The sequence below is a fragment of the Helicoverpa armigera genome, chromosome 29 (genome assembly GCF_030705265.1).
Source record: "Helicoverpa armigera isolate CAAS_96S chromosome 29, ASM3070526v1, whole genome shotgun sequence".
NCBI classification, from domain to species: domain Eukaryota; kingdom Metazoa; phylum Arthropoda; class Insecta; order Lepidoptera; family Noctuidae; genus Helicoverpa; species Helicoverpa armigera.
This window is the reverse complement of record NC_087148.1, coordinates 1,884,108-1,904,805: the sequence shown is the minus strand read 5'-3', so window position 1 is coordinate 1,904,805 and position 20,698 is coordinate 1,884,108. Positions and strand designations below refer to the sequence as shown.

At 35.7% G+C, this 20,698-nt stretch overlaps 1 protein-coding gene across 2 annotated transcripts; it reads left to right on the top strand.

Moving 5' to 3' along the window:
• Positions 1–6,991: 6,991 nt before the first annotated feature.
• On the top strand, positions 6,992–15,722 carry LOC110378526 (uncharacterized). Of its 2 annotated transcripts, XM_064042690.1 has the most exons (7): positions 6,992–7,295; positions 9,763–9,895; positions 10,300–10,429; positions 10,856–10,950; positions 11,443–11,466; positions 12,028–12,264; positions 13,018–15,722. In XM_064042690.1, exons 1-7 carry the CDS (start codon positions 7,228–7,230, stop codon positions 13,111–13,113), a joined length of 783 nt encoding a protein of 260 aa, XP_063898760.1. In that variant the 5' UTR covers positions 6,992–7,227; the 3' UTR covers positions 13,114–15,722. The 2 variants fall into 2 exon arrangements, with proteins under 2 accessions (XP_063898760.1, XP_063898761.1); XM_064042691.1 differs by lacking the exon at positions 11,443–11,466.
• Positions 15,723–20,698: the final 4,976 nt, after the last annotated feature.

Sequence of the window (20,698 nt, the reverse complement as noted above, 5' to 3'; positions counted from 1 at the left end):
TTTAATCGTTTCATTTATTCGTCAGGGATTCATTACGCACGCGACTCATGTCATAGGATTACCTTCTCGAGAATTTGCCCCGCAGCATGCGTGATGTAACAGCGCTGTATGTAGGGCTTCAGACAAATTATATCGAAAGCTGAATTTCGGTGTTAGTGAGAACCCAACGCAGGTGTGATCAACTCGATACGTTGGTCCGTTGCGACGACGCATCGCAACGCACTGACGCGTCGACAATACTAACGTTGCGTCGTCGTCAACTGACCGTTTCAACTGCAATCCGACTGCGGATGTATTGTAGTAAAAGTCCAGTTTGAATGTCCATCAGGATTGAGGAGCCACTTTTTGTATCTTAATGAAATTTTGTACTTATTTAGTAAGTTAAAAAGTATTGTAGGCTCAATCTTGGAATTTGTAGTATAATAGTTCAAAAGTTATATGAACACAAAGGTGGCTCCTCAATCTAAATATTTGGACTGAGGAGCCACGTTGGAACACAGAAAGTATACGATGTACATTCTTGAAAATTTTGTATGATTTAGTAGTAATTGAGCGCAATGAGTACTAAAAATTTAATTCCAGTACCTTTAATATTTAAGAAGATACAATACTTTTAATGTGGCACCTTAACCCATACAATGAAAGTGTGAATTCCCATGAATCGTAAGTGGCAAATTCAAATTACACCCCATAAACATTTAGTAGTAAGTGTGTCTGAATTTGTAGTACATAAACAAAGTAGTAAAACTGAGTGAATTTTGTAAAAAAAGGTATTTTAAGTGGCTCCTCAATCCTGACGTTTCTGAAATGAGAAAATGCTTGAGTTACCTGAAATCGGAACGGAATAAACAAAATAAAGACACTAACATTTAGTATAAATTTCTACTAAATATACATGCACAAATGAAAATTGTATGTATTCAATATCTGATAAAAAATCATCTTTTCCATATTCCTTAGGACGTCGCCATTAAGGGTGACCATGTTATATGAATAACATCAGGATAAATAGTTTTCAGCTTTGCCGCCGCGCTCTCTCTCTGGCGGCATATTGGGCTAACATAGTGTAGTCTCAATATATGACATGTCATCGACATGAAAGAAGACGCTTTGCCACCAATTTTTTTTATATTCTTTATTATTTTTTATATCTAATAATTTGTCGTCAATCGTCGTGCTGAGTTCCTCTGTATGATCTTATTATCATTCAGTACAGATGTCAATTTTTCTAAATGTGCATGATTTTTCAAAAATGTTTTGATGTAGCAAAAATGTTCATCAATCAGTTATTAAAACTGCAGTATCAGTTTCCTGAACATCACTTGGAAAACTTGCTATTCAAAACACCGACAAAGTTTCTACTAGGAATTAGTCCAGAACAAGGTTTTAACAACTTACTTAGCAATACTCCAAAATTAAAATTAAGAATAGATACGCATGCTTGGCAAAACCTTTTGATGCTAGTAATATATTGCAGTCAAAGTGACTTGAAAATGCGAAGTATCGAATTTACGGACAATGAAAATCAAATCCATTGCCACTACGAAATACTAGGCAGTATGGTCGTAACACTTTAGCCTGCCCTAAGGGCAAAACAAACAGGCGCGTTTTTTGAATTTGGAACATTACACCGCTCCAGTAATGTTGAATGACAAAGCAAGTTTATCAAATACTTTATTAAGTGAGGTAAATATTATTAAAAGTATTTAATCATATTTTGTCTTTCAAGAGGCGGAATAGCCATAAATGTGTTTGCCTACAGAGGTTTAATTTAAAGATCAGCGGCAAAGCTGAGAACTACCTATTTATCCTGATTTTTATTCATATAACATGGTCACCCTTAATGGCGACGTCCTAAGGAATATGGAAAAGATGATTTTTTATCAGATATTGAATACATACAATTTTCATTTGTGCATGTATATTTAGTAGAAATTTATACTAAATGTTAGTGTCTTTATTTTGTTTATTCCGTTCCGATTTCAGGTAACTCAAGCATTTTCTCATTTCAGAAACGTCAGGATTGAGGAGCCACTTAAAATACCTTTTTTTACAAAATTCACTCAGTTTTACTACTTTGTTTATGTACTACAAATTCAGACACACTTACTACTAAATGTTTATGGGGTGTAATTTGAATTTGCCACTTACGATTCATGGGCATGGGCGTAGCCAGCTTTGGGTTCAGGGTGGGGCAGCAGTCAACTTATCCCCGGGGGAGGGCGGGGGCCCTCCGATTTTTTGTATCTTGAGCCATTTTTTTATTATTTAGCAACAAACTAAAATTTACAGATTTTAATTTAATGAGATTTTTGTGACTGCATTCTCTTTACTAATTTCTGAATTTTTGGTACAGTACTACTCAAAGCTAAACACATGTCGGCAGTTGTTTAGATAAGCAAATGCAAAGAAAGAAAAACTTGCCTATGCGGTTTCCAAATACGCGAGCGAAGCGAGCGCGAAATTTTTATCGGACTTAAACCAAATACATATTACGTAAAAGAACAATGTCAGGTTTCGGCCCACCCAATCAACTTTTAAAACTAAATTCTCACGGACACAAAGTTCTTTACTACAACAATTTAAATATAAAATACTAACTTCTTATAAAATATTTAATTGTTATCTAGAACATTTCCAAAAAAAAATATCATTTTGTTTATCGAGTTCAGGTTTTTCGTTCGAATAATTTGGAATAGTTAGTTTTGAGAAGTTCAGTGCAAAAGTGGAAAACATAGAAAAGTTTCTGACATTAAACTACACAAAAAACTGTAAGAATTTTCACTTTACATGAAATATTTTTATTGAGCCTAAGTTACTATGGACGTCTGACATTGTTCTTTAGCCCAAACGTACTTAACTTTTTGTTTGTTGACAAATGCAAAAATACGGGCATATAGTTTCTGAATACGCGAGCGAAGCGAGCGCGAAATTTTTATCGGACTTAAACCAAATATTACGTAAAATTTAGCAAAAACATACTTAACTTTTTGTTTGTTGACAAATGCAAAAATAAGGGCAATATAGTTTCTGACTACGCGAGCGAAGAGAGCGCGAAATTTTAATTATTTTTAAGACTCAAAACCAAAATTACGTAAAATGTAGTAAAATGTAACGACACACCCGATAGGTATACATACGTCCATGCAAAAACCCCCGCTCGCATAGATAAGTCGATAAAAATAAAGTTAGATAACGTATAGCAACGTCGCGAAGCTAAGCTTTGCGGACCACTTGGAATGCCTCTAGGGACCACCACTGGTCCGCGGACCACCGGTTAAGAACCATTGTGCTAAACGATCGTTCTATTGTACAAGGGCCCGATTCCCCGAAATTTTGATCACATATACCAATTCCATCTCTTTCAATGCATTATTTTTTGGATTAGATGGACGGCTCGGCTCGCTACGCCACATAGCACCTATTCTTTTAGGGAATACGGCTCGCTTTCAAATGACGCGCGCACCGCGCACGTCCGGGAAGTCGAGCGTGCATGTTGTTTTGATCGCGCACTTTTCAAAGTCGACAATTTTTTTTGTGCAATAACTTACGGATAGTACACATGATTGTTGATGTTGTTAGTTACAGTTAGTAAAAAAAACATTGTTTAATCAGACACCTTATAGGTCAGAGCCAGGACCCAGGGTGGGGCAAGTGCCCCAGCTCGCCCCACCGTGGCTACGCCCATGTTCATGGGAATTCACACTTTCATTGTATGGGTTAAGGTGCCACATTAAAAGTATTGTATCTTCTTAAATATTAAAGGTACTAATCAATATTAATCTATAATAGGGAAATATTAAAACTAGGTATCAAAATATTCATCCGCATCGTTGTCAGCTGGGATCGTGCCCAAAAGGCTGGCTGCATTGCCACGCTGGATGGCAATGCATATCCTTTGACCGAAGTATAGGCCAGCCCTTTGGTCACGAGTGGACTCCACTAATCGCTTACTAATTTCTCGAAATAGTCTGTGGGCACTTGGGCCCCATGGTCCCAGGGTTTCAACCCCAAACGGCTCAAAAATGCAATTGCCGGTGAGGTTTACATATTTGTGCCGCTTGAGGTTTTCCGCGGCCGCAGCAGCTGCACCGACACAGCTCGCCGTACTGGGAAGGTGGGAAGGTGCAAGGGTGTCGACGCAGGTTGCGTCCCACACCAAAGACCTTCCCATCTTCCAAGGCATTATAGACATCCCGTCTGGTCTCTTGCCATCGTCGCGTGCCAAGCCTCTGGGTTCTAAAATGGCTGGCACTCCGGCGGTGACGAGAGCACGACGGATAATGTCATTTATGCTGGCGTGTCGTGCCATGCGACCAGCACTTTTGCTACAGGAAAGACCATGGTGCCCAAGGCGGTCCACAGATTCACCGCACTGGCAGCGATGCGGAGCCGCAGTGGGAGCGCCGAGGCGTAGGCATGTAGCGAGCCGGAATGTAGTGTCACCCAGCATGGTCCCAACGCTGGGTGACGGCAGTGCGTGAAGCCATAGCCCTGACTCCCACTCTCCCACAGCCAGTAGGCGGGCACGCTCAGCAGTATTGACAGATGTTTCAATTAGTTTATTTCTCGTCAATCTGCAGAGCGGTTCGTCCCACTATCTCTGGGAAGCCGGGTTTTCAGGGAAGGCTGTGTTTGGGCAAGCCACTTTCCAGGCGTTCATGCCATCAGTCAGACACGGCACCTCAGAATCGACCAGTGAAGGGGCTAAAATTTTTCTGGTCAACTCCTTAGTGCCGCAGACCGAGGATAGGAACGCCGGCAGACTTAAACTGGAAATTTTGCGGACACCGAGGCCACCGAATCTGATCGGAAGGGTGGCTTGAAGCCACGCTCGGTCGTCCAAGGCCAAATTAAAAACAGATGTAAGAGTAGTACGGATAATTTGGTCAATTCTGTCTAAAAGATGTGGCTGCTTCCATAAGGGAGAGGAGCGAAGGTTGTATATAAATTTTGGGCCAAAACAACAGTATTTTACTAAGGTAAAAGCCGAATGAAGATTAATTTTAAAAAGTCTATCCGAAATGTCATTAAAATTTGAAATTTTGTTATCTATGAATGTTGTGAAACTTTCTTCCAAAATAGGTGAACCTAGGAGGTGCAATGATGTTTCGTCCAGAATTTTAATTTGAGGTGCTATGACATTAAATTTTGATATGATTGTCTGTCTGTCCGGGATGTCAGGAACAAAAATTTCACATTTTGATAAATTTAGATCCAGTCCAATCGAATGAAATTTTTCTTTTAGGAATATGAGGTCTTGGTAAACAGTTTCACTATCTCCTCCTAGGGTCCAGGAATTAAAGGTACTGGAATTAAATTTTTAGTACTCATTGCGCTCAATTACTACTAAATCATACAAAATTTTCAAGAATGTACATCGTATACTTTCTGTGTTCCAACGTGGCTCCTCAGTCCAAATATTTAGATTGAGGAGCCACCCTTGTGTTCATATAACTTTTGAACTATTATACTACAAATTCCAAGATTGAGCCTACAATACTTTTTAACTTACTACTAAATAAGTACAAAATTTCATTAAGATACAAAAAGTGGCTCCTCAATCCTGATGGACATCAGTTTGAATGCAGTTGACACGACTGCAATAGCTAAACTGCAAAACGTGCAGTCGGCATGTGGACTACTTGGCCACGTTCACACGGCGATTATTTTCCCGTATACCGTATACGAGTAGTAGTAGTGACAACAGAATATGTGAAAACTTGAAATTGTTGCACGGCGTTCATACGGGAAAATCCCGTGTTCGAGAAATATAACTTAAAATCGTATACGTGAAAAAATCGAATCAAATGGTCGCCGTTTGAACGTGGCTTTGAAATTGATAACGTGGATTGCAGTTGACATGTGGTCCGTCTGTCTAGCTAGGCTAGACTCTAGTCTAGAGCTTAAACACACCGTCACCAACACGAAAATAATTCAATAATATACAAGACATTTTTATTACTTTTCGAACATTACCATTTTTACATACTTTTGGACAGAAATACTCTCAAAACTTAAAAATATATCTTTTGTGTCTAATCTTCTGGATTCTCCCTTTGAATCTCTAGCTTTGTTATGTCTCCGGAACAGTCGGTCTTGCTGGGCGAAAATATGTACTTGTAGAAACAATCGGTGCAGAAGATGTGGCCATAGTAGGTTCTTGAGTGAGAAGGAGGCGTATGGCACACACCTGCGAAATAAAATAAATTATTTTAACACTGCTCCTATCCTAAACTATAATAACTAAAACTAAATAAACTATAATATATGTGTATTTGTATTTCTATGGGCCCTAGTTGCCTGAAATAAAGGAATAAATAAATAAACCTGTATGTAACTTCTGTAAGTTGTAAGAAGTAGCTTTATACTTATAAATGAAAAGCTAGCCTTTCTAAATGCAAAACTGTCTATCGCGCGTTCATACCCATAGTAAGGGATAGCGAGGTGGACTGTAGACGGCGAGAATGTTTCACGTAATGATTTTGCCGATTTTAAATCGATCGATTCACATCGTGCACAATCAATATCTTTTTAACCACTATATGTTGATAAGAATACTAACAGCACAATCCACAATTTGTCCTATAGTTATTATACAAAATCTTATCATCCTTTTCATTTTTAGCATTGCATCGTACGTCTTGAGAAGTTATTTCTTCCATTTTACTAAAAAAATATAATCTGAAAAAATGCTTTCGCCCAGCAGTTTGAAAGTTGATTGACAGTTTAATTCAAATTGTCAAATTAGCGTATTTTTTATTTAACAAAATAAAAATTAATAAACGGCTTGTAATACCTTTAAAGCATTCTTCACAAATCAAACTTTTGATAATTAACGGTTTGGTCATTGCTATCTTTATAAACGTTTGCAGTATAACCCTACTAATTTGCGTGAACAAGTTCTATTTCGGACTTCTCTCTCTAACTTATGTATCTTCCATTACTACTAGCGCCAATTATTTGAATCTTTCTTCCGATACGTTTTGTTGGGTAATATTCTAAGTTGACAACGGAAACTAGCAACAAACAATTTTCAGGCGTGGCTTTTTACAAGAAAACAGATAATTATGAATTAAATCGTGTCTTAAATAAGTCATAAGTTAGCTATTTTAGCTGGATATTAAACTAGGATTGTTCTAAATGGTGAAAACACAGTGAAACAAGTGCCTGAATACATTAATAAATAGGGCGTCGACTGCAGTAGTAATATAACGAAAAGTAAACATGTACGGAAGAAAAACGCCTTCGACTTATCGATCGACCCCCTCGGTATATTCACATTATACCGGGAAGTAAGTATTTCAAGTTAAAAGTTACTTATAAGATACACAAAAACGTCTTATTAGAAACTTGCTCGGTTCGTAACGAATTTGTCATAGTACGACAGCTCGAGTTTGTTTTGAAAAACTTTCCTACAAACTTAATAAAAGTTTCGTACTGCATCAAAATTATAATAACTGTTATTAATTACCGATATTATTGGTACAAATATCGTAACTTTTTAACTATTACGAAGGTTCAATGAACTCTTTATGTTGTCATTTTACTAATTATTTTGGATGTAATTTACTCTTTGCCCTCTTAATATAAATAGGTATATTACTTACCCTTCTTTCAGTAGCTCTAAATCTAAGCAGGAAGTAAGTTATCTATAAAGCTAAATCAACAGTTTCCAAAGATACAGGCAACACCTAGTTTGGGGACAATTGCCATTACTTTAATCATAAGATTTCTTAACATATAATAAAATTGTTGATCAACAAAACTCTTATCATCTCCCAAGCCTTTTCACAACTATGTTGGAATTAGCCTCCAATCTCATTGGATGCAGCTGAGTACAACCCGTGCCGATAAAGAATGGGATTAGAAATCGCAACAGCTGTATTCAACTCTCGCTCATGTGCTATAGTGTATGAGCAAGAGGTAAATACAGCTGTTGCGATTTCTAATCCCATTCTTTATCGGCACGGGTAGTACCAGTGTTTTACAAGCAACTGCCTATCTGATCTCCTCAACCCAGTTACATGGGCAATACAATACCCCTTGGTTAGATTGCTGTCAGGCTTACTGGCTCCTGACAACCCGAAACTTTTGCCAAGGATTTTAAATAATACCAGGACCAACAGTTTAACATGCCCTCTGAAAGTCACAGTCATTGGTGTCAGAGATATTCTTAGAAAGTACATACAAACTTAGAAAAGTTGTATTGGTACTTGCCTGACCTGGAATCTTACCTGCACACTCATACTTGAGAAGTTTCTTTACCCACTAGGCCACCACAACTCAACAAACTTGATTGTTATTATAAAAACAAATGAGTGTTCATTTGTTTGTAGTATGGCTTTATTGTAGTTCTAATGAAGAATAAAAGAAATTCAATTGTTGTGATCATAATGCTAAGTATTATACTTAAATAGTGATAACAGGATGCCTTATCTTCATTTCAGAACAAATACAAGTAAAAAACACGTTTTCTGTGTATATCGGGTGTGTCGTACCTAATCACATTAAATCCTATCACATATACTTTATGATATTCTATAGCGAATTGTAAAAAAATTAACCTAATCCATTCAGTGGTTTAGAAAAGTCATTTTTCGTTTTCATAATTTACAACATCATGTGTAAATCAGAGATAAAGTTAGGAGTATTGAATGTTTTGACCAGTTGACAGCTGTCAGTTTTCAAGGGAGAATTTCAGTTGTTTGTAATGACTGACTCTTATATGGTGTTCTAATTCTTGCAGATTGTTATTCTATTTACTTTGTTTGAAAAAATTTGCTAATCGATATATTAATCAATATATTAATGTATTTAATTTAATGTGATTAGGTACAACACACTCTGTATAAACTTCTTCTTATCGAGCGGGCTGTAGGTTTCATCACCTAACAAGCCCTGGTGTCAGAGTTTATCTACAAAACAAATAAAATATAAACTTCTAAAACAGTTTATTATAAAGAATTGGAATTAGTATCTTGTTTGTATCCAAATCCGTTGGAACCATTTGAAAAATCTTTCACTTTTTGAATATGTCCCAGTCAATGGATAACATAGACTATTATATTTTATCCAGGTATGGTAAATACTCAGCATGTAAGAAAAATCGTGGAAAACAGATAGTTTGTTCATATATGTAATTGAAAATATTTCATACCATTCTTAAATTTTCTTCCTCCTGCCCTGGGGTTGGTGCAATATGACATCCTCTTCCATTTTCCCTATCACTCGTCATACTGACACTCACTCCCTTCCTATTCATGTCATCTTTCAGGCAATCCATCCATCTTTTCTTAGGTCTTCCTCTTCCTCTCCATCCATCTACATTCATACTTAGCATACCATGCTTAAATCAAGTGTAATTTTTATAGGGTTTAAAAAAATGACACACAATACAGTAGTCTTACCTACTTCCTCAAGGAATTACTTACTGCATACAGAAGAAAAACCGGCCAAGTGCGAGTCGGAATCGCGCACGAAGGGTTCCGTACCATTAAATAGAAAAGGAGCAAAAAAATAACATTCGTTGTATCAGAGCCCCCAAAATATTTATTTCTCCCAGTTTTCAGTATTTGTTGTTATAGCAGCAACAGAAATACATCATCTGTGAAAATTTCAACTCTCTAACTATCACGGTACATGAGATACAGCCTGGCGACGGACGGACGGACGGACAGAGGAGCGAAAACAATAGGGTCCCGTTTTACCCTTTGGGTACATAACCCTAAAAAGTAGCCTATATCTCTATTTTTGTTTCAGATCTTCAACAAACCTCCGTTCTTCGAAGTCAGTGAGATCGCTAAGATTGCCGTGGTATCAGAAGCCTATACTCCATGATGCGTTCTTCTTGGATCTTCAGAGAGGATCGCTCCTTACTGGATTCTTTACTCTGGTAAGTTTGAAAAAACTTGCACTTTTAGAATAGGTAGAATATTTTTATTGGCATTGAATTTAGGGATATAAGTTATAGATTGTTACAAGATTGGTTTATTCCCTAGTACAATCTACCCTTTGGAATGCAAAAGATAATATAGTTTTGTAAATATACATCATCATTTGGTATATGTTTGGATACTATTTCATTTTATATAATTCAAATAATTTATTTCTTGTTACTCCATATTTATAGTATTGGTACAACTTAGCCTATATTACCTAGGAAGAGTGTAGCTTTCCAATAGTGAAAGAATTTTTCAAACCTGTTCATTAGTTTCGGAGTTCAGATCGTTAGGGTTCAGATTCAGGATATAAAAGTATTATTGAATTAAAAATTAACATAATTTATTTATATTCCAGTTCATGGCCTTATTCACGTTTGCGGAGAGCATCTTCGATTTGTACTGCTTGTACATGGCAACACCGGGGTTCACTCACACCGGGTATTATGTCATCAGCTACCAATTTGTCTACGTTGGAAGTCCACCTGGTAAATATATTAGTTTTCATATACCTATATTAAGTAAGCAATAGAAAAAATAAAATTTAGGAATATTCATACAAATATGAATAATACTATATTTATATATTGTTTGCCGAGCCTTTTTCCAACTATGCTAGGGTCGGCTTTCCTGGATGCAGCTGAGTACCAGTGTGCCACAAAGAGTGACTGCCTATCTAACCTTAACCCAGTTATCTGGGTAAAATTTGCTTCACCCACATCCCTGGGTAACTTCTTACCATACTCATTAAAAATATAGCTTGTTTTACTCAGGGATGGTCTAGTCTAGTTTTCTAACAGTGAAAGAATTTTTTAAATCAGTTCTATAGTTTGGGAGCGATAAGGGTACAAAAATTTTCTTTTTATTAGCTTAGATATGCAATGCAGTTTATTAATTTTATGTATTTTTTCCAGTTCGCAACGTTCTGATAATATTCGCGCTGTTTTCATGGCTTGGTTCCGTCGCTGTTCTCGTTACAAGTATAATACTCATCAATGCTCTTAGAAAGGTAATTATTTATTTAAAAATAATAAAAAGTACATAGCAATTAATATTAAAGGTTATTTCTTGACAATAACTTACACAATTAATTGATTCTTTTTGCAATTTTCGTGTCACTCTAAATGCGAGATTTCACCGCAATTTCGTTATAAAGATTAATTCAATATTTATAGTTCTCGCCAAATTCAATGGCGGTTCGCAGCTAAATTCCGAGAAGTGCCTAAAAGTGGTTTCTGCGTAGCTTTTGTCCGTGACGACATAAAGTTTAGCGAGAACTATAGCTGTCAATGTGCAATCATCATAGCTGTAAAATTTTAATTACTTATTGATTATATATTTATGTAGACAACTAAAATAAGCTTATTTTACTTATTTATTTTAAACATTTTTACTAAAACATATTCATTTTTTTTTTTTTAAATTGTAATCTTTCTAAACGTTTTCATCATTCAATCACTAATTCATTGATTCGTTCACCATTCATGCGGACATCCTGTAGTTAGTAATGCAAGGTAAAAATAAGGTAAGTTCAGCACATAACTCCGACTTTTCTTTCAATTTAATTTTAATATTTCTCGATATCTTTTTAATGTGAAAATATATTTCTTGAATTGTAGGAACTTTCAGAGTTAAATAAAGTCCTCAAAAATAACTGTTATTTATTTCACCACGCCTCATAGTATATTTTAGGTAATTTTTTCTTTCTCATTTTAACTCTGGTAAAACAAGCTATTAAAAATATATGTAAAATACATTAACTACATATTTGAACTAGATTCCATCAGCGGTTTCACCCGCTTTCGGGTGTAACTATTTCCCGCACATGGATAGAAATAGCACTAACTGGGGTATCTAACTTTGGAAAAAAATCAAAACAGTCCCTGATAATTTCAATAAAACAAAAAAAAAAAACTGAATTTTTATTACATAAGCATAGAAGAACAGATTTAAGCTTGTTTGAAAGAATTTATTGTAACGTCTTAGATAGCATAATTCTTACTTTATTTACAGTAACTAACTATACCTATAGTAAACCTATTATTTACTCACACACATATTATAAAATATTTTTTTCTCTTTACAGGAATACGAAAAACGCATAGTACCCTGGCTGTACACTTTCGGCGTATTCATTATCTTCCGTCTCATAGCGTTCATATTCGCCTCCATAGTGAACGACATGATTTTCGCTTACAACGTTATAATGTGTCTGTGCTGGATTATTTTCTGTGCCGTCGGCATGTATGGCTGGGTGCTGGTATATAGCTTGTATCTAGAGCTAGCCGATTTAACCAAGCTGGAAGATTTGGCTCATTTGAGGGTAAGTTTGAAAATTTTATTATGTATTTTTAACCAGACAAGCAAGCGCAGCGTAGGACGTCCACCAACTAGGTGGACAGACGACCTTATAAAGGTCGCCGGAAGACGCTGGATGCAGGTCGCCTCTAACAGGTATCTGTGGAGATCTAAGGAGGGGGCCTATGTTCAGCAGTGGACGTCCTATGCCTGAGATGATGATGATTTTTAACCGATTTCAAAGAAAGGTGGTTTGTCTTTTGATGGGGTGTCATCAAATGACTCCCGTTGTGGGTGCAGCGTGAGGGAGTGTCAGACTCTTACTGACTAAAACCCATCATGTTCCTTCTTAGGCCTTTTATGTACCAGGGTCGCGGTAACTCGCGCGAACAATCCCGGTGTGCAAGGAGCAAGCAGTAAAAGCTAACTAACTAGCTTCTGCTATCGGTTTCATCCATGTCTTGTGAGAATTTGAAAGCAGCATTCTTTGATTTTAATGGGCTATGTGACACTGGAACAATTTTAACATCTGAATTATTAATAGTTCCTAAGATTAGCGCGTTCAAACATTACATAACGTTAGTATAGATTATTATAACATAATTCAAACTCTTATTTTGATGTTTTAAATTTAAATTTTCTATATCAGAGTTTTTGTTTGTTCCATGTATGTAATGCTTTAAAATACATATAAGATTTAAAAAAAATCCTTATTAGTTCATAATTGTTTTACCTATCATAATTTAACAAATAAACACCTGCCTATTTTCTTTCACAGATGGGTACAATGGCATCTCTAAACGCGTCCCTCGCGGGGTCTCGGCCCACGACCCCGCACAGCACGGTGTCCACCATGCCGGCCTCGCAGATATGATGCGAGGCCCCGGACCCCCCGGACGAGGCCACGCCCCTCGCACACGCGCACGAGGGGGGCCTTGAGACACCCGTGTGAATTCGAAAAGATTGGTATAGTTTATTGGTAAATACTAACTAAGATTAGGCAGATTTTTTACTATTAGAATCGCTCTAGCAGGCAGTAAGAAATTGATAAACATCTTTGTGCGCGAACACAATCATGCTAGCTGTGTACTCGCACGTTTTTTATTTATCTTTTATCTGATTGAAATATCTATTCTTTTCTATGTAAAATTTTCAGCCTGTATAAAAATCAGCCCTTAAAAAGTTATTCAGTAGAAAATTTATGTACGCCAAATAACTGTAATGTTTGCCTTTTATAGTAGATCTTGTAAGTCTACAATTTTGTACTTTATGTATTATTTGCATCCAAAAATATAATGTCTAACCAACTGTCGCTCGTCTGAAAACACTAAGGTGATCCCTAGACGATCTACTAAATTGCGCAATGAATTTTAGCGCTTAAATGCACAAAGTTATTTTAGGCCTAGTGGCCGACTAAGTTTGTAATAATTTCAGTAAAATGCAAATTATTTATGTAAAATGCTATTTTAGTAACAAAAAAACTTTTTTAAACTAACAATTCGCTCGGATGTTTTAAGAGGGGTATTCAATGGTCCAAACATGGCAACTTAATCTTATAATAATTATAATTCTAGTATAAGCAAAGAAAACCTTAAAATTATGATCAAAATATACTCTATGTATGAATATTGTCAAAAAATACTATCTGTCCCGCTTTCAAGGCAAAAGTACTGAACCGATTTAAATTAATATTTGGTACTCAGATAGCCGAGAGCCTAAAAAAGGTGATAGGCTACTTTTTACTCGACAGCGGGAAGTAGCTACCTGGGACACGAGTAAAACCACGGGTAACTGCTAGTTAATAATTTTTGGGTTTTAAAGGTATACCTTTAAAACACCGAAGAAATATATTTCTGCCTTTTAAATTAAAAAAGGTATTCTGATTATTCATTGATAATTCATTGTTTTTTCTTAAAAATGCCCTTATTTAGTATAGATTTTCCGTCCTTTCTATATTTTATAATTAGTTTATTTTTAGAGCCGATTTCTCAAACACCAGATAACTTTTATTTGAAGAATAATGTTTGACGTTTTGACAGCTTTTATATAGAAATATATATTCCTCATATATTTTGTATAGAAATATATATTCTCCATATATATTCCTCAGATATAAGTTAAGTAATTATTGAAAAATCGGCCCTCAATCGAAATATTTTAATGTTAAGAATCTCATTATTACTGATGTATATTTTAGTCTTTATGTGATGTTGTTTATATATATCATTTTATTATGACTCAATTTTATATTTGTATAAACATAAGAAATACATTTTATGCAACGCGTATGCATGTTATTAATAAGCCTTTAATAAATTAAGATCTGTTTAAAACTAAGGAATTTTAGAATCACATTTTTGCGTTGTAGAATGAAAATGCAATGACTGAAATTATGAAATCATGCAAGATTAAAGATTAGAAATACTTTATAAATGCAAAATTAACTCATATCATGAATATTTTTAAACTGATCTAGAGCAAAACTTGTATTTTTAATAAGCGATAAGATTTATATAGAACGCACCTTAGCAATACAATAATACTACATTTACGATGAGTTGCACCATTTAATTATAACGATAACCGAACCATTTTCAGTTGTCAAATCGCCGATGTGACCAATGGGCGGCAAGTATACGGCTGGTTATGGTTTGATGTATAGTATGATCAAATTCGCCTGATCTCTCTCCGGTGGTGCCGGATTGTCGTCCCATCGCGCTATGAGAGTGAAGGAATAGTGAGTGCACCTGTGTCCAAGCAAATGCTCGTGCACTATAATATTTCCTGCGCAGTTGCCTGATCTCCTTATATGAGAACAGCCGCCGATAATTGGCTTGTTAAATGGTGCAACTCAACTTATATTACATGTTTAACTAATTAATAATAATTTGTGTATAATAACGACTGCCTCTATGCCATAAAAAGAAAAGTATTACAATCACTGTGTGTGCCTTTTTATAGTGCCTTGAATTTAAGCACAATTTTTGTATATGTATTTTGAAAAGAAAAGTATTTTGATAGAACGACTGAGTGGTGACTAACAACCAGTTTCTTCATCAAAAGTAAAAGCCAAAGTAAAGTCATAAAGTAAAAGTAACGGTCAAATTCGTTTTTTCAAGGCTAAAGTGACAGCAAAACTAGTAGAAAGAATGAATTTGACCGTTACTTTTACTTTAGACATTACTTTGAGTTTTACTTTTGATGAAGAAACTGGCTGTCAGTCATTGTAAACTTATATTTTCACTAGAATTTTACACATAAGTTCGCTGCAATTAACCTAAATAATAATATTTCTGAAAAACCTGAATTTATTTCGGCTTATTCTGGCATCAAATTGTAACATAGCCTATGCATTATGTAACATTTCTGACTAACTTAGTACGTAGAATAGTTGACTCAGTTCCGTCCAATGAGCATTTTTTACTTTACTATAAATAATATTGTACCTACATATTGTGTGGAATAAATTTTTAACTAAGAACTGTCAGTTTTTCTTTTACTACTTTTTTTATTCAGTACTAATTTTTTAATCACTTTGGAACTACTGTCCAGATAAAATATAGCCTATGTTACTCGGAAAGAGTGAAGAAAAAATTGCGCATCGTTCACGCCTTTTTTCCATCTCAATTTGCGACAGTGTTTTTTCATACTGAAACCGGAGGCCCCATAGTCATTATCATATATTCAGTACCTATTTCCTGTAACAAATTAGATGAATCATTACCATAGGATGGTAAATAAAACAAAAAATAATGAAATATATATTTATTACAACAATTTACATAAATTCACGTTTAGAAATATAGATCTTTTTACAATAGGGATTCATGCAATCATTTGCGCTTGTTTACGTCAATTTTCAATTTAGATTATTCGTTTTAATTGATTATAAGGGTCAATTCACACTGAAAGAGCAGCGGCCGGCAGCGGCCGTAAGAGCACGGAAAATGTAAGAGCGCGGCGCGATGCGGCGCCGCGCGGCGCCGCGCGGCCCGCCGCGCTCGCGCTCAATCCCTTGCAATTACGGCCGCTGCCGGCCGCTGCCGGCCGCTGCTCTTTCAGTGTGAATTGACCCTAAAAGTATTTAGAACATAACTAGGCTGACTAAAGTAATATTTTACACAGAAAGTAATATTTTTAGTACACAGAAATGGCTAAAACAAATTAATAATTTCAGCAAAAAGTATAATTCAATTCCATTTGAAAATTAATTCCAAGTACACCAACAGCATACACATAAATTTTTTTAAAACAACTTCTAACTGAAAATCGTACGTAAAAATTGATAATAAACAGTTGTTTTAAGAAAACTGACGTTTATGTTGTCGGTATACATAGGATTTAAACTTCCCTTTTCTTTAAAAAAAAAAAAATAATATCTTAATTATCACACAAATAAAATTCTTCATAGTACAAACTTTTATCTAATGCATTTTCCCGTTTCCGTGACATATCCAAAAATTCTTATGGCAGAGAAATATCATGTATATGTCATCTGTCTAGCCTTTGCTCAACTATGTTGGGGTCGGCTTCCAGTCTAACCGGATGCAGCTGAGTACCAGTGCTTTACAAGGAGCGACTGCCTATCTGACCTCTTCAACCCAGTTACCCGAGCAACCCAACACCCTTAGGTAAGACTGGTGTCAGACTTGCTAGCTTCTGACTACCTGTAACGACTGCCAAAGATGTTCAAATGACAAAAATTGGGAAAAGCTATATGAAAAAGATTTTAAAATAATATTATTAATACCTCAGTTGACTATTCAGGTATTTCGTTAAATGCTATATATTTGGAATTGATGATAATATAAAATTAGATTAACTTATGAATAATACTAAAATAATTTGTGTTACCATACCAGAGAATGGACTGAGCAAAAAGCACGAAATTTCTATATACCCAGTTTAAAAGATGTGGGAATCCGGGGCTAGTCCTAGTTGTCATCATCATCGGCCTATGTTGGGGTCGGCTTCCAGTCTAACCGAATGCAGCTGAGTACCAGTGTTGTGCATGGAGCAACTACCCATCTGACCTATTCAACCGGGACAACTCTCTTATTTTTTTACTTAAGAGGGCTATCACAAACTTTCGAGTTTTATACGAGTTTTGATGCGTCATTATGCTTTGGATATAGTCACAAAAAAAAAACAAAAATAAGATTAAGAAAGTTTGATCATTTATCTTGGGGCTGTTTTCAATAAATATTTTAATTTGTCCACGTACATCAGTAAAATCTTTGTCTCTGCAAAGGATGTTTCATAAAATGTTGCTTTTGGGGATCTTTTGATGCTTCAGTACTCCGAGGATATAGCAATTTAACCATTTATAAAAATGTTCAAGATACAACTATATCTTGTACTTGTGCTTGCTTACACCAATTTATTACAATTCATACAGTAATACACCAAAAATAATTCTATAAAACTGAGAGTTACTGACAATTTTCCGTACAAAACTATATTTTTTATGTATGAAAGTATGATCCAAATTCAAATAAAAAATATTTAATAATTAAGGTGGTATTGTTATAAAGCTTGAAAAAAAAATGGCCTATTTAAAAGTAAAACAATATTTTAAAATAATTTTTGTTTGCAATGCAAAGAATCAATATAAATCTTGTGACGCGCGGTGTTCAACTTTAGTCAGCGCCAAGCGCTTACCGAGGAGGGCCGTATCGCTCGTTGTTGCGCCGCGTAAACTCGCCGGAGTTCGAAAAATATAGCGCAACCTACGCATCTAACACGTTTTGATACTAGTGAGTTTTTAATTTATTTATTAGTTATAATGATCTGATTCAAATGTAATATACATAAGTATTAGCCCATGATATTCTAATGCGAAAATGTTATAGATTGGGTTCTCTTTTTTTGATGTTGGTTATATAGAAATATGTACGTAAATGTCATCGTCGTTAGTTTCGCTGCTATAATAATATTATTGGATATCTTTGATTCTTGCAGGATAATGAAAACATATTTAATTCAGATTATCAGACTCAATCGGATACAAGTACAAATAATATGAGAAGTATTTTTTGTCACTGGCGACAGACATATTTGTTTTAATAAACTATTTACATTCCTAGTTTTTATTGTTGCAGGAAAATGAAGATACAATACATGGAAGACGAATTATAGATTTTAGTTTTTTTATAAATCAATTACTTATACCTAATTGATAAACATGGTGAAAAGTTTGGTTGTCGATTAAATAATTTAAAAATTGTAAACGATTATTTGTTTATTGTAACTCAATCGAGCTATTCTAGGTTATAAAATTCATCAGTACAAATAATATTTCATAAACTATAAAACCAATAAACTATTTCGGAAAAAAAGTGGCAAAGTCTCAAGTTTGTTTGTGCCGCGTGGCGGTCCGCAGGTGTGCGTTGCGTATTTCACTAGACGCACACGCGCGCAAGTGCTGCCGGCTATCGTCTAATTTACCTAAACCTGAGCGATTCGATTTTGTAATAGCGCTCTTAAGTTTCCTGTAAATTTCGGCTGTTACCTTGCATTACTCAATATCTACCTTCCCTAGATAGCTTTTTCTCCGGTCGAGCGTCAATTCATTAAGGTCAGTATTGCGCAGTCCGTTCTCTGTATCGATAAATTATGTTTAAAATATAAAAAAACGACATTATAGTTACCTAAGCATATTACATGATATCCTATGAAATCTATTTGTGAAAAGCAATAAATGTAATGAGGTTTACTTTATTTAGGAAATGCGATTTCAAAACATTCGCGCTTTAAGAATCTATCATGTACACTAAGAACGAAAAATTATGAAAATATTTACAAAAATATAAAAAAAAGTGAAAGCTTAAAAACAATTGGTTTGCGGGGTCACGGGTTACCCCATCAAAAATCATCAAGTTAATACTATAATATATATTTTTACATAGTTCTGTATATGTATAACAAGTTACAATATCCAAATGTACAATTTTATTATCACTGGGGTACTTTAATACCCATATTCCTGTAGTATGCTAATTCAAGGATATTCTAAGCATGGTTATAAAAAGCTAACTTGTTAGGGTAAGATATACCCCCGTACTTAATTCTTATATGGAAGGGAAATACATGAAATATTGTAGGTATTAGAAATTATATACACTCAGCGGCACGGAATTTGGCCCAAACAAACACAAGTAGATATCAGCCCAGATAGCCGTTGTAAATTCTAATTTCATATGACATATTGTCAGTAATTTCGTAATTGTTAATTAAAATACAGAAAAATGTGTGTCTGTTTAATTTTTGTAACACTAGAAACAGATTACGTTGTTGGAACACAAAGCAGAAAGTTAAGTTTAAATTCAGATAGAAATTACCGAAGAACTAAGCACGTTCCAAAAAAACTAATGATTATGATCGTTTTTTGTTTCTCTTTTATTCACAATTTGATCTGAAAATTACCCTTACTGCAGCTCAAGTTGCTCAAGTAGTGTTGCTAAGACGCCAAGGGCGTACGCAGCGGAAGATGGTTGAAACTTTAAGTGCACCGCGTACATGTAAAAAATATGCATAGAAAATGTATGACCAGACTGGCCTTTACACAAAAAGACCAGAAAGTGGCAGTGTAAGGTGTTCGTCGGCGCACGACGACCGATTTATCGTACGTGCAATAATGAAAAATCGGTTTCTCACTGCGTTAGAGATACGCCAGCCTTTGCAAACAGCAAGAGAAGTCAACGTCCGTAAGCACACAATAAGAAGAAGGATGGAGGAACGGGATCTGCGTGCTCGAAGACCAACTCGAGGCCCGGAACTTCTCCCGCACCATCGCATAGCCAGACTTAGGTTTGTAAGAGAACATGCAAATTGGACGCATGACCAATGGAGTAAAATTTTATGGACCGATGAATGCAGAGTCGTCTTAAGAGCTCCAGAGGGCCGTAAATGTGAATGGAGAATGCGCGGAGAATGGTTTCTTCCAACTACCAAGCAAACAGTCGGTTTTCATGGTGGGTCCATCTTGGTTTGGCGAGGCATAAGTTCAGAAGCCCGTACTGATTATTGGTTGTCGAAAGTCGTCTGACAACAGTGCGGTATATTGAAGAGATCCTTCAAAATCATGTTTTACCCTGTCAGGGATTCATAGGAAGGGAAGAATTTCGTTTAATACAGGACAATGCTCGACCTCACACAGCTCTTTGCGTAATCGATTACTTGTTCGAGGTCGGTATTCAAAAATTGGACTGGCCTGCAAGAAACCCAGCCTTGAATCCTGTAGGACATGTTTGGAACATGCTTAAAAAACAGGTCCGAGCAAGTCGTAACCACCACGAACTCTCAGTGAACTGAAAACGGCGCAGGTGGCTGCCTGTGAGGAGATCTCTCAGGTGGAGATAAAAAACATCATTCAGAGCATGCCAGATCGTATGCAGGCAGTCATCAGATCAAGAGGAAGAAACACCCATTATTAAAATTCGATAACTTTCTGTTTTGTT